Genomic DNA, 13,856 nt, shown 5'->3' with positions numbered 1-13,856 from the left:
CCAGAGGGTCATTGCTTGATCTATGCTCTCTATTGTAATTAATAAAATCACTATGAGATGTGAGTGCAGAGCTGGGACTGAGCAGAGCGCAGATTGATGTGCTAAAACGAAGGAGGGAGAGAAAAGTCTGGACAGACAGAACACCTGTTTGGCCCTGACTGACAGATCTGGTGGTTGGAGGCTTGTCACAGCTCACTGCAGCCTGGGAGCTGCTGCTGCAGTCTGTCATCTCTCCCCCTCCGTTTCAGCCAATATATGAGGGCAACTGCTGCACAGAATGTTGAATTTCACTCCTGAAGAGTAAATACACTAAAGGCAAGAGCTATAGCCCCCAAACCCTGCTATTCATTGTGTCATTTATTTTTTAGCTTGAGATTTACTGTACTGTGGCCGACACAAACCACGATTGTCTTTCTGTCTGTATCTCTCTCTCGTTCTGTTTGTGTACTGCTCTGCTCGACCGCCTTAAAAGATGGAATTCTTATTCCGTGCAGCAGCTGTGGGGAGATTTCAACCCTCTCTGCCCGCCTCAGGCTCTCGTGATCCTGAAACAAATGCACTCACCGGAGACCCTCAGAGAGCAAACCCAAAAAATCACAAAAGCAGACCTGTTTATTTTATTGATCAGAGATTTAAAGACCTTCAAGAGAAAGTGGGGAGGTGGGGATGGAGGGGGGGGGGGGGTCTCATTGAAAGGGAAAATCTGTCTCTTTGGTGATTTGTGTAAGGTCAACCTTTAGAGCAGGAGCAACACTCCTCCTCTCATCAGATCATCAGGGTCACTGAATGAGAAGTCAGGGATGTTTGGAGGGCTTATCATGCTGTGAATGTTGACTTTTTTTCAACACCCGATAATCGCATTGAACTGTGTAGTAATGTAAAGGGTTTTTTTATATCAATATTGTTATTTATATTTTTCAACTTACTTCCACTAGGAAAGTATGAATAAAATGCTCAACAATATAAAAAAATAAGAAGCTGTAAATTAAAAAGGAGAAAAGAGAAAAAATCGTCTGTTTTCCACATGGGTTATGTTTTTATATTCATGTCATACTTATATCAACATTGTGTCAAACTCAAAGATAAAGAACATGAAATGGAACAGACTATGTGTTAAAAGCATTTAAAAAAGGCATCTGCAGAGGAGCAGTTATATTTACACCTCGCCGGTGACATTCATCACATTACTACGGAATATGGAAAAAATATGGAAATTCTTTATATATTGTTTAAAAGGATTCCAAATGTTTTCAAAGAGTGAATGTTTACATTTAATAATGTAAATAATCTTTTACAGAGGTAGAGTTATGGAAATTTCTTTAAAGTGTAATTCCGGCGCAAAATCATCCCATGGTCTTTTTCGGCACCTACATACATCAAATAAGCCATCGAGACAGTTTTTTTTGTATATTAACTATTAACAGAGAAATCCAGTAGAGTCGCTAACAGCCGAACGTTGCTAACACTGATTAGCTCGGGGCAGTATGGTGAAGGCATTCAAACGTCTTTTTTAACCACTAATACTGCTCAAAATAACAGCAAACCTCTGCAGCAGCATGAGAAGAGTCCCTACACAGAAAACATAGCACCAACAACGTAGTTAGTGAACCCAGAGTTTATTAAAAGAGTGTTTTAAAGACTTACCTACTGGCCCCTGTACCAGCTCCTCTCATAGTAAAGTCCATTCAAGTGGATTACCAAAGTCAATCCCAAAGGAAGGAGCCCATTGGTGCTTTGTTTTCTGTATAGAGACTCTTCTCATGCTGCTGCAGAGGTTTTCTGTTATTTCGAGCAGTATTAGTGGTTAAAAAAGACGTTTTAATGCCTTCACCGTACTTCCCCGAGCTAATCAGTGTTAGCCACGTCCAGCTGTTAGCGACTCTACCTGATTCAATTGAGTCAATAGTTGTTACAAGAAAAAAAAATGTCCCTATGGCTTATTTGATGTATTTAAGTGCACAAAAACACCATGGGAGTTACACTTAAATGAACTTTGGTTTACCGATAAATTATCTTTCATGTGACAGCAAGACACCTCTTTTTATTACATTACAATGTTTACTTGTGTTCTTGGCACCGCCTCATTTTGGGTAGAATTTTCTCAAAACCCAATGGGACTACCCTTGACCCCCCCCCCCCCCCCCCCCCAGTATGTAACTGCAAAATATGAAATATTATGTAGGGGACGGGTGGGGGGCGAATAAGGCTAAAGAACAGTTGATCTGTGCAGAGTGCCGCATATATAAATCAGTATTCTCACTCCTGTCTTTCTCCTCTCTTCCAGTGAACGAATGGTTGCTAAAGTAGCCTCCCTTGGATGAGCATGGAGACAAGTGTCAGAGATGGAGAGCGGGACGAGGCGAGGAGGGGAGGAAGGAGAATGGAAAGATGTGAAACCGGGCTTAAGGCTGCATCTCATCTAAGATTATTTCATGGCATTGTATAAAGACAAACAACACCGGACATTATACGAATTAAGGAACTTTGTATTGCGAGCAAAGTGACTCTTCTTTTCATACATTGAAGAACAGTTTGAACCCTCGATCTAACACATGCTAACAATTCTTTCCCCTAATCTACAACTATATCTATACGGACATTTTGATACCAATATGTTTTTGGGAGAAAACCAAAAAAGACACTTGGAAACAAAAAAAATAATGTGGAAGCATTTATTTGATTGCCTCCCAACGAATAGGACAACGTTGGGACTTTAAAGCCTTTGTACATAAAAATGTTGATATCAGTGGGAAAATCCAAGGACTAAGTCACTGCCCCTATCCCGCCGGTCAAGACGAAGTGGTCAACACATTGTCTCATACAGACTTTTCATTTCAGTCACCAACCAGGCATGCAATCGGCAAAACCAACCGAGAGGGAACACAGCCTTACCTTGTCATTTTCCAAAATCAGAGTCATGTCACAGGAGACGAGCAAATATTTACAGGCTTTCTTATGGCCTCAGAACAACCAGTGTCTTGGCCTTGTTTGTACATATTATAATTATCAATACTGCAGAAAAGTGAATATGTAAAGAAAAGTAATGACTTAACATTCAAAAGATATATTAAGAAGATTTAAAAAAAAAAAGTTGAGAATTTTAAAAAGCTTGGCGCACTTTGAATTCTGGAGCAGTTCTCAGTCTGAGCTGATGCCTTTTTTCTGTTTTATTGTTTACAATGGTCATACACTGTGTTTGAGTAATGTTATCAGCCCAATAAATGTGTCTGGAAAGTTCACTTTGGAAAATGCTTCACTATATGAGGATCTGACTTATTGTATCTGTTTTGTACTGTTCCATATTAAATGTGTTGATATGTCAACATTCCTCCTCTGAGGCTCAATAACAGCGCCATCACAGAAACAGCAGTGCTCAGAGATTACACTCAGATAACACAGGGCTTCTTGACAGAGCCTCTAAATGAATGGCATGGGATGGTGTTCTGCTGATACAGATGTCTGGCTTTCTTTCCATTGTTTGCCTGATACATCTGAAACTTATCAGCTATGCACAGAAAGCTCCGTCAGGATTAACGTGAGCTGTCATAGTCTATCAAATCACATGAGCGGTTGTCAGGAGACAAGGACAAGAGGAACCTCCTCGTCTGATGAGGGTGCATGCCGAACAATACGGGTCCCGTCCATTGTTTTCTGCCTCACAGTGTTGCTCTCTCCACAGGGGAAAAAGACAACTGGTTTATTAGGGGGTTATCAAAAGTTGGAGCACCCCTCGTGTCAGTGGAACAAAGCAATAGGTTGTTTAGAATATGGATAGTTAAAGGTTGAATATGTAGAATCTTTATTAAAAGCTATATTGTTTTAAAAAAATAATACACCCACAGGCGTTTTGAGGGGTAGATTTTTCCATAAAAAAATATATTTATCTCATCTCATCTCATCTTCAACCGCTTATCCGGGGTCGGGTCGCGGGGGCAGCAGCTCTAGCAGGGGACCCCAAACTTCCCTTTCCCGGGCCACATTAACCAGTTCTAACTGGGGGATCCAGAGGCGTTCCCAGGCCAGTGTGGAGAAATAATCTCTCCACCTGGTCCTGGCTCTTTCCCGAGGCCTCCGCCCAGCTGGACGTGCCTGGAACACCTCCCTAGGGAGGCGCCCATTAATATTTAAAAATTGTTTTAATGGGTTTTACAATGACTTTCTGTCACGTTCTGTTTCCATTGTACCAGCCAATACCTTTGGACATTACAGGTTGCCATCATTTTGAGTTGAGAGCTAGCTAATGGATTACACACCACTCAAAGAAAGACTTCCAGTTGAAGACTGGCTAACGTTGGCTAACACTGTTGTCAAATGAATTGATTAGTCCAAATGAGTGGATACTCTGTATGATTCATCACTGACATGGAGCAGGCTGATCGCTGACACACTCGGCCATGAACCTGGCAACCCAACTGCTGGAATTATTTGTTGTTGTTGCGACCATGATCCTGAGACACTAGATGGCGGTGTTCTGCTCATTCTCCAGATTCAACCGACAAAGCCAATTCCTGACCTCAACCCAATCCAACAACTTTGATTTGATACTACAACACTGACTGAGCCCGGCTTTACAATTATAATCCTTAAGATTTAAGCTATTTCTCTTTGCAACACCTGTGGTTGCTGGTGGTTATAAGTGTTGTGTAATACGACAGGCAGTGGTACCTTGCGCCTCTTTACCATAGTTTTCTTTTGTGTCCGTAATTTTGTGGAGTATACAGAGTAAGCACACAAAGAAATACATCCCATGGCTAGTTAGAAACGCCACCACATAGTATTTGTTTTTTTCGGCATCCAGTGTTAATCCAGTGCTAATTTTCCACAAACTGGAGTGAGACCACAGAAGTCTCTTGAGCTGTCCCGATCATCCTCTCAATAAAACATCTTTGCTACAATAAAACATCTTTGCTGCAACACTTCGGGTCTTTAAACCAATCAAGATAACAGCATTGTCTTCTTTTTCATGGATAAAGACACGTTTTTGCAGTGCTAACTTACAATTTTGAAATCGTTATTCAACCTTTTTCACCTCTTGGGAGTTTGCAGGTCTGGAATTGAATGAAACCTGGTAGCTTATTTGCTATTTCCACAGTATGTTAGCATAAAAAGCTATAAATTACATACCATGTATAAAGAAAACTGGACACAGTGTTGGAGGCGCAGCCCCGTTTATTCATATGAAAGCTGCTCAGTGGCACATGAAGCCAAAAAAGTTCAACTTCTGTGGCTAAAGATACCTGAATGACTACTCCTGCACTGTTGAGCCCATAGAGCAGACACACTCAAGACTTGTGCCGACCAAGCTGGATACTTATGGTTTAGAACTTTGGTCCAACTTGAATGGGGAATAAATAATTTAATCATGCTCCTCTTCTAGACTTTCCAAATGTTATTGGACTGAATGGATCAAATTCTCATATTAATACAGGTCATTTTGCGAAGTTTGTGACATTCCAAAAAATGTGTCCACAGATTTAACAATGTCTCTTTAGCCATGTAAGTAGGGTTGCCAACCGTCCCTTTAAAAAACGGTATCGCTCCTGCTCTGTGACCAATGAGCTGACAGCACACTCACACATGAGTATGACGAACCAGAATCCCGCTCATCTCATTGGTCGAGGTACTGTCGCTTGCGAAGAAGATATCAGAAGACAACAAAGCAGCATGGACGGCAGTGATGCCAACAGTACTTTACAGGTCTCGGGCAGCACATCTTTTAGCAGCAGTGCAACTAGTCCTCCGAGAAAAAAACAGAAAAGAATGCAAAAATACTGAGAGGAATGGTTAGAAGGAAAAACATGGGTGGAAAAAGTGCACAATACCATCTATGAAGCGCACTGCGCTGTGACACAGGCTTCCGGTCATGGGCAGTGGGCACACAAGAAACATAAGGGACACCAAAGCAAGGTGAACCCCAGACCAATTTATTGTCCACCAGGCAAGGCCAGAGGCAGATATGGTATGTAAATAATGATTTTAACCCTCTGGTTAAGGTTAATATGGGAAAGTACAATGAATGTCTGAATTGTATGGAGAAATATAGAACAATATTATTTTCTGTGTAATAAGAAAGTACAATTGCTAGATGAGTACATTAAGTAGATAAATAATACATCAAACTAATACATACATTAAAAACAATAATTATTAATAATGAATTAAAGGAGAGCTCATTGTCACTCTAAATGTCTTGCTCAGAGTTTTACTCTGTGGCACTGATAGACAAACAGCTGGTGGCTGCAGCAAGAGCTCAGAAGAAGTACAGACGGAAAAAAAAAATAGACTGATTACAACTGTAGGCTACAGTCACGGCCTTTGAGGCACAAGTGTTTTTTGTTTACAGGTTTTACTCTGTTTATATCACTCAAATATGCATCTAATTCACTTCAGGTTTTGGTCAAATAGTAAAAAAAGAATTGCTTCACATATACAAAAAAATGGCTAAAAAGATTCACTACACCAGGAAAAATGAAGGCAGCCGGCCCTGCCAATAAGGTGTCCCTTATTTTCTTTTTAGGGAGTTGGCAACCCTACATGTAAGTCAACAGGAAAAAGTTGTTTTGGGCCCCATGGTATCATGCGACCAACCTGAAAGTTGTAATTACACCGTTACCACTATGTCAAATAGAACTTTCTTGGGGCCTGGTCCACACGGTCTGTCTTAAATCTGCTGCAAAAATTTCATTTTTTCAAGGCAATTCTGGACTGAAATAAAGATGGGTTTCACATCTGAGATGATGGAGGTACCCAAATGAATTGCCGTTTGCTTGAGCTCTGTGCAAATGAGGCATTGATGCCTGGCTTAAGGCCGGGCCTCTGACCAAATAGCCTACCAGGGGCCTCACAAGATGACAAACGTTTGAATTTATATATCACAAATGTCAGTGGTGGGAATCGTTGGGTGTCTCATGATTCAATTTGATTCTGATTCTTGTTGTCATGGTTCAATTCAGAATCAATTTTTGATTCAAAATGATTCTCTGTTCATAAATTAGAGTTAATATAAGCAGTTTGGCAAAATATGGCATGAGAGTATAAGATTGTTCTTTATTTTTTGAAAAAGGTATCAACTGATTCCAATAATGTAAACACACAGAGGAAAATGTGTTCTACGGAAACCACGAAGTGCGCACCGTGAGACCGAAATAGAGTTTGTGAAAAAAAATATTTTTGGAAGTTACGGATTGCTTTTGAATCCATAAGATAAGAAGATAATATTAGAACTGCAATTTCTAAATAAATACAATTTTTGTCAACCCCTAATAAATATGATATATTAATTGGGGTATATGCAGCATCACTGCTATGAACTAGAGTGGTTTCCACAGAGGTTTCCTGTGCATAGCTATGATGACAAGAGTGGTCCGCCACTGTCCTGTGAGCCATATCGCCCTCCCACCTCCACACCCTCTGCAGCTCCAGATATGCCTTGTCCCTAGCATGCCGGGTCGCGAGCACCTTCTCGGAGCTACAATGTCAGGCAGATGCCTAAGCTGTGCCACAGGTGGAGGGTGACAGGGAGACAGAAGCTGGGCTGCCCAACCTGGCCCTGGAGGAGTCCGCAGACGTCTCACATCACGAGGGGCGCAGATGAGGAACAAGCTGTCAGTAAAGGATTTCAACTCAATAAGTTATTTTTGTGTAACTTGGGCTTTAACTAGAGGGCGACACGGTGGTGTAGTGGTTAGCACTGTCGCCCCACAGCGAGAAGGTTCCCAGTTCTGTGTGGAGTTTGCATGTTCTCCCTGTGTCTGCGTGGGTTTTCTCCGGGTTCTCCTGTTTCCTCCCACAGTCCAAAGAGAGGCAGGTGTTAGGTTAATTGATGAGTCTAAAATTGCCCGTAGGTGTGAATGGTTGTCTGTCGCTGTTCGTCTCTATGTGCCCTGTGATAGACTGGCGTCCTGTCCAGGGTGTACCCCACCTCACGCCCGATGTCAGCTGGGTTCGGCTCCAGCCCCCACAAGCGGTTGAAGATGAATGAATGAATGAATTGGACTTTAACTAGCGCTCAGGTTGTTCCCCTCGTAATAGTCTATGGGCGAATTCTTATTTGAAATCATGGCTAAACAACAATGAACACAGTTAAACAAAGGCCGACCTGATCAACACTAGCCAGAGATGATGAAAGGCTTATTTGTCTGGGTGCCAATCACCCACAAAAACTTCAAGCCCTATGCAAAATATGTTTTATTGAAACATTTGTGTACAAATTCAGAAGTGTAAACAACAGCATATGTACATGAATAAAAATGAGTATGCATACTGTTAATTAAATTCACATTTTTAATGACAGAAGTAGTACTATTAGGGATTCCCTATAGTGCAGCCAAACAAATTCAGGAATTGCCTGCAGGCCAGGAGGATGATGTTAACTTTTTAAATATTATAATGTCAGTTGCTTATTAAAATAACATTATACATAGAATATATATATTAAAAAAAACATTAAAGCTATTCACCTACGGCCTAAAAAGATTTCCATTTTACATTTAGCCTACCTCAGGTAAGAGCAAATGCCATTCATTATTGTCAGACTAGCTACTCAACATTACAAAACTTTTAGCTGCCACATCTGGGAAAGTCAACAGGCGTAGGATAGCCTACTTACATTGTTTGTTTTTTGAAAAAACGTTCTGATTGTTTTTTGTTTCTTCATTTTGTTTCTTCAGTGAATTGAAATCACCCCTCTGTCATAGTAGACAGGCACAGACGCAGCTACCCGTTCCTCTTTAGGACCCTGGGGAGTGAGAGATGTGCCTTATGGTGTGTTCAGTTTACACTGGAAGTAGGAACTTGGAGCTCTGAACAACGTAACCCCAAAGTTGAGTGCTCCCAGCGCTTCCCAGGCTCACAAACGCACAACTAAACCTGTAACTACTGTTTACGTGAGAAGCAGATAGCATGGATTAAATGTCTGGCTGCTGAGACTAAACCGACTCTCATTAAATTCTGACTTGGAGCTTGGAAATGTCAACATTCGTGCACAACTTGAACGCACCATTAGTCGTAGAACACAAACGCCTGGCTCTCAATGCTCACTGCAATGTAAATTAGTCTAATTAACGGAACATTAATCCTACCGGCGAAGTTCGGCAATGTTCGTCGCCTAATGTAGGGAAAAAGGGGCACCTTGACCCCCCCGTCCCCAGTGCCATCTGCGTGCATGCACATCACTATTAAACAAGTCATAAACAAACTATCTCAGGCTTCAGTCAGTTATTTGTGCAAAACAAAGTCACTATACAGTGGCATGAAGACAGCTGCATGATCAGCACCATGGACAGCACATCAATCATCTATGACGGCATGCAGCTCAGGGGACATGTTTTTTACTTTCTCACAAACCTTTCTTTAACCATTTTAAAGTGGGAAGATGAAAAAAACTTATTCAAAAATGATACAAATATGATTGTGGTGTACTCATACTGGTTCTTTGACTGTAATGTCTGCAGGTCTTTGATTAAAAAGGCTTGTCTTGACTTGTTTTTGACATATTGCCTTATATTGATTAATTTCATATTCTGTTGACTGATAAGAAGGCACTTTATCTATCATTGTTGTCTATTTGCGGGGGATTCTGAATTAATGTAGCCGTCACCTGTGGCGGATTAAGGTGGTCAGGGGCCCCTAGGCTACAGTTTGTTTGCGATGTAAACGATTAAATCAACGTTAGTATTATAACAACCGTTAAATCATTAACGGCCTATTCACAGACCTGGTGTGACGCTTATAAACCTCCAAGCATTATGTTTTCTTCTGAGATCAACTTTAATGTAACATTAAATAGTCATAGTCACTCATCCATAGTTACCAACTACTGTCGTTGGCAGTAAAAGCAGTTATTTTATCACACATACAACACAAGAACGACTGGTGTATATCCGTTAACACTGCAGCTGAACAAACGTTTAAGAAGAAGTCAGTCAGCGTTGGCCTTCTTCTATCACGTCATGGGAGACTGTAATTGGACTTTATGCTGAGCACGGCACAAACAGCAGAACACAATAAGAGCTGTTCCTTTGGTGAGGAGGTGAAGGCCTGCAGCTCACTGCGGCTGCTCCTTCCTGTTCCATTCCTCCTCACATCAGCTAACACTAATCCACTCTGTTGCTGTGTCCCACAAGAACAGCGGTGGGTGTGCCTCTCTCTTCCCTCTCTTTGTTTCTTGTGTGTTTGTGTAGACTGTCCTCTCTCCAGGTTCCATGGTGGAGAGGACAGTCTACTCGTGTGGCTCATATTCTGTAGCTACCTGAGATCCTTTCAGATCCACTTTCTTCATATGATCGCATTTGATCCACATGTTTTTGTGTGTGTGTTTGTGTGTGTGTGTGTGTGTGTGTGTGTGTGTGTGTGTGTGTGTGTGTGTGTGTGTGTGTGTGTGTGTGTGTGTGTGTGTGTGTGTGTGTGTGTGTGTGTGTGCGCGTGTGTGTGTGTGAACATAAACAGCCAAATTAGATTATATAAAGTAAGACAGAGACATGTGACAGAAGCAAAAGGGACAAAAATATTACAATAATAATAATAATGTTTTTTGTCACTTGGATTTTCTATACTGTAATTTTATTATGTTTGTTTTAGAGTGTTCTATGAGGAATGATGGATTATTGTATGCCGACCTGGAGGTTAGCATCTCCCTGGTTCCATTGACAGAAAGTTAATGGGGTTTTTCCATTGGGTTTTGTATTAATGTAGAAAATATGCTCTGAGGGGAACAAAAGTTTATGATACTTTCACAAATAAACACCACTTTTATGATTTGTTTAAGCTTAAATGCAATTGCTTGAAGTGTTGTGTTGTTTTCATGGTACTTTTCTGTTGAATCCTTGAGCTGGAGATATTGTTTATGAATTGGGTTGTTTGATTTGTTAACTTTCTTTTGCTTTTTGTTTCAGGGAGTTCCTTTTTGTTTCTTCCTTGATTTTTCAGTGCAGCCTGGGTGTTGTCAGCTGGGAATCTAGGCACTATGGTGAAGACCTCACTCCCGTTGCATGCAAGTAGGCACTGGGGAACCTTTAGTGGATGATTTTTTTTTTCTCAAGTGTTTTGTGTTGTATTGCACCCCAGGCTATTGGGAATAGGCACATATCTAGACTCTTTCTCCCACTGACACCCAAGCCCACTGATTTTAGTTTTCTTTTATAGTTGTCAGAGTTTAAATGTTTGTTTAACTGGCCTTTTTTATTAATTATATTAATAAAATTGCTTTTAGATTGTTTCTGTTAATTAAAATGATTGTGTTATGCTCTTGTGTTTCTCCTTTTCTTTAACAGCTCCAGTTTTCTTAGGTTTATTCTTGGTTCTTGGTTGCAATAAAGAATATTGAATTTACCTATATAAGTCTGTGCCCCCTTGTAATTTCTGCATTACACCTGTTTAAATTCTGTTCTTTACTTCCTGGGGTGCAAGTCCCTATGTGACGTTGTCGGCCCCTCTTAAGTTACAACCCCTTTAACATTGTGTTGCACTAAGCCCCCGCCGCATTAGCAAGTGCCGTTTTGACTACAACTGAATTTAACACACATTGACAAAAAATGTTTTTTCATTTAAATATGGAGGTTATCTTTATCCTAAACGGAAATAGTGTACGTGATGATTTACTTACATAGCGGGGGAGTGGAATCAGATCACAAGTGGTCACTGCACTGTCACGCACATGGAGACGCATGCAGGTGAGAACACAGACTGAGAGCTGTCCACGTGCGGTTCACCCAGGACAGATGTTAATACAATGTCAGAACAGCCTCTAAGGATCCGTTCACAGTGCAGGTCTTAATGCACAATTCCGATTTATTGCTCAAATCCAATTTTTTGTTTGTCTGTTCACATCACTTCTTTACTGTAAATGTGGCCCGTCTACAGATTGCTGTGAGAACAGTTTATGCTCCTGAAGTGACCCACATGCTCAGTTGATCATTGATGACACCACGCCCAAATGGTGTTTACGTAAGAGAACGTCTTAATGGCAACCGGCATTGTAGGACTTTAACTAAAACAAGTTATAAAACTTCCCTCTCCCTCCACCTGCTTCACTGCTGTCCTCCATGTTTGTTTTGATTCTGTTCCTGGCTCCTGACTGTGGCAGACTTTTTTTTTCAATCAACTTTATTTGTCATTTACCACGTCAGTCAAAAAATCATTTAAAAGTGTCCTGATTTTGATTTCAAAAATGTCAGATTCAATTGGACTTGTGCTGTTCACACTGTCAAAAGAAATCAGATATGGGTCACATATGAGTTAAAAATCAGATTCAGGTCACTTGGAACCGCAGTGTGAACAGAGCCAAAGTCACAAACAATCCTAAAATGGCTGCAGCAGGCAATCTGCCTCTTAATGACTGAAACATTTTCCATGGTGGCCAAGAAGTAAAAACTGTTGTGTCCAGTTTAGTTTGTATTTTCAACTCACTTTCATCAGGGTTATTACATGGCTTCTTCCATGCATATCTGCTAATTGTTAACGAGCTGTCAGACATGGAAGAGGCTGATAATAAGCTGTACATATATACTGGACAGCAGTCGATTTTACTTTTTGCGACACGTTCAATCTTTTGATTTTAAACTCTTAATTTGGATATGGAAAAATCCCTCTCACAGTATTACCTGTAAAATGAAGAATTCCCTGACAGAGACACAAAACAACTGATCAGAGTTTGATGAAACATGATGTCATCTATAGCAACAGGGTCAATTCCGCCCTTTCTCTTAGCTTAAGACTTCTCCCAGTTCCACAGTAAAAGCAGCTTGTAAATAGGGTTCACTCTAAGAGGACACCTAGAGAGAAACTTTAAGTGTTATTTAGAAGAGCTCTTTGTGGAAAGATCAAATGTTTTTGTGACTAGAAGGTCTTGTTTTTCATTGTATAAGTTTAGTGGACCTAGGTGTTACAGTAAAAGCCTTTCCAGGGACCTTATTAGGGGAAATAATACTTGGACATTCATTGGATGCTTAAAATTAATAAAATTCACCACAGCAGGAAACCAAAGCAACCAAAATGATCAAAACATCGGTTTAATCCAAACATATTAACACAGAAACACATCCAGACCCTGATGTATTTTTTACCCAGCCTGGCCTTGCATGTACTGTTAGTCAGTGAAGCACCCAGCCCTCTGTTGTCTGTTTCCATCAACAAGGCTGGGCTGTAATGACCCCTCTCTCAGCCCTCTTTCATTATCTCCCAATCAATTTAGGATGCCTCTCCTTGTCGCCCTGATGTGGAGTGAAATACTGCCTTAAAGCACGTGGTAGTGTACATGTACACTTTCTGTTCGCTATCTGAACTGTGCCCTTGTTTTTTTTTTTGTTTTTTTCTACAGATCTGTAATGAAAAAGATAGCAGAGGGGGGAGCTGAGGAGCCAACGGCCAAGGTTATGGAGGCCATTATTCTACCTGATCTAGGAGATGCAGGATTGAGCTAAAGCTAGAGGACGGATAATAAATACACCAAATGATTCAATGCCCCCTCCCCAACCACCTACTCCATTCCACCCGCTCTCCACCACATACTCCAATCACCCTCTCACACCAACAAATAATCAGTTCGACCCTTGTGACTGCAGATCTCACAGGACTCGACCGCTATCTGGCCCTGGCAAAAGGAATGATGCTATGAGTTGTGTATAAATGGTTGCACCCACATGTTCAGGGGGCACTTAATGATATTATATTAATAAGAGCGTAATAAGGCGATGGCACGCTGGGAGCGAGAGCAGAGCAGAACAGCTGCTGAGCCAAATCGAAAATGTGCAAATCTGTATATGTCTGACTCTTGAGACATACCTGTCCAGATGTGTTGCAGCAGAGGGGCTTTCAATCAGCCCAGCTGCAGTGGAGTCAAACTTTTCTCTTTGATTTAA

At 41.0% G+C, this 13,856-nt stretch overlaps 1 protein-coding gene across 1 annotated transcript in view; it reads left to right on the top strand.

Moving 5' to 3' along the window:
* Window positions 1-2,421, top strand: part of ca10a (carbonic anhydrase Xa) — a gene marked incomplete at its 5' end in the record, with an annotated part of 322,140 nt that extends 319,719 nt beyond the window's left edge. The window contains one exon of the mRNA XM_083932762.1: window positions 2,285-2,421. Coding sequence (XP_083788888.1) covers window positions 2,285-2,307 — 23 coding nt within the window. The 3' untranslated portion in view covers window positions 2,308-2,421. The remainder of the gene's footprint in view (window positions 1-2,284) is intronic.
* Window positions 2,422-13,856: the final 11,435 nt, after the last annotated feature.

This window comes from Echiichthys vipera (genome assembly GCF_963691815.1).
Source record: "Echiichthys vipera genome assembly, chromosome: 18".
NCBI classification, from domain to species: domain Eukaryota; kingdom Metazoa; phylum Chordata; class Actinopteri; order Perciformes; family Trachinidae; genus Echiichthys; species Echiichthys vipera.
The sequence above is the reverse complement of the archived record's forward strand: the minus strand, read 5'-3'. Positions and strand labels throughout refer to the sequence as shown.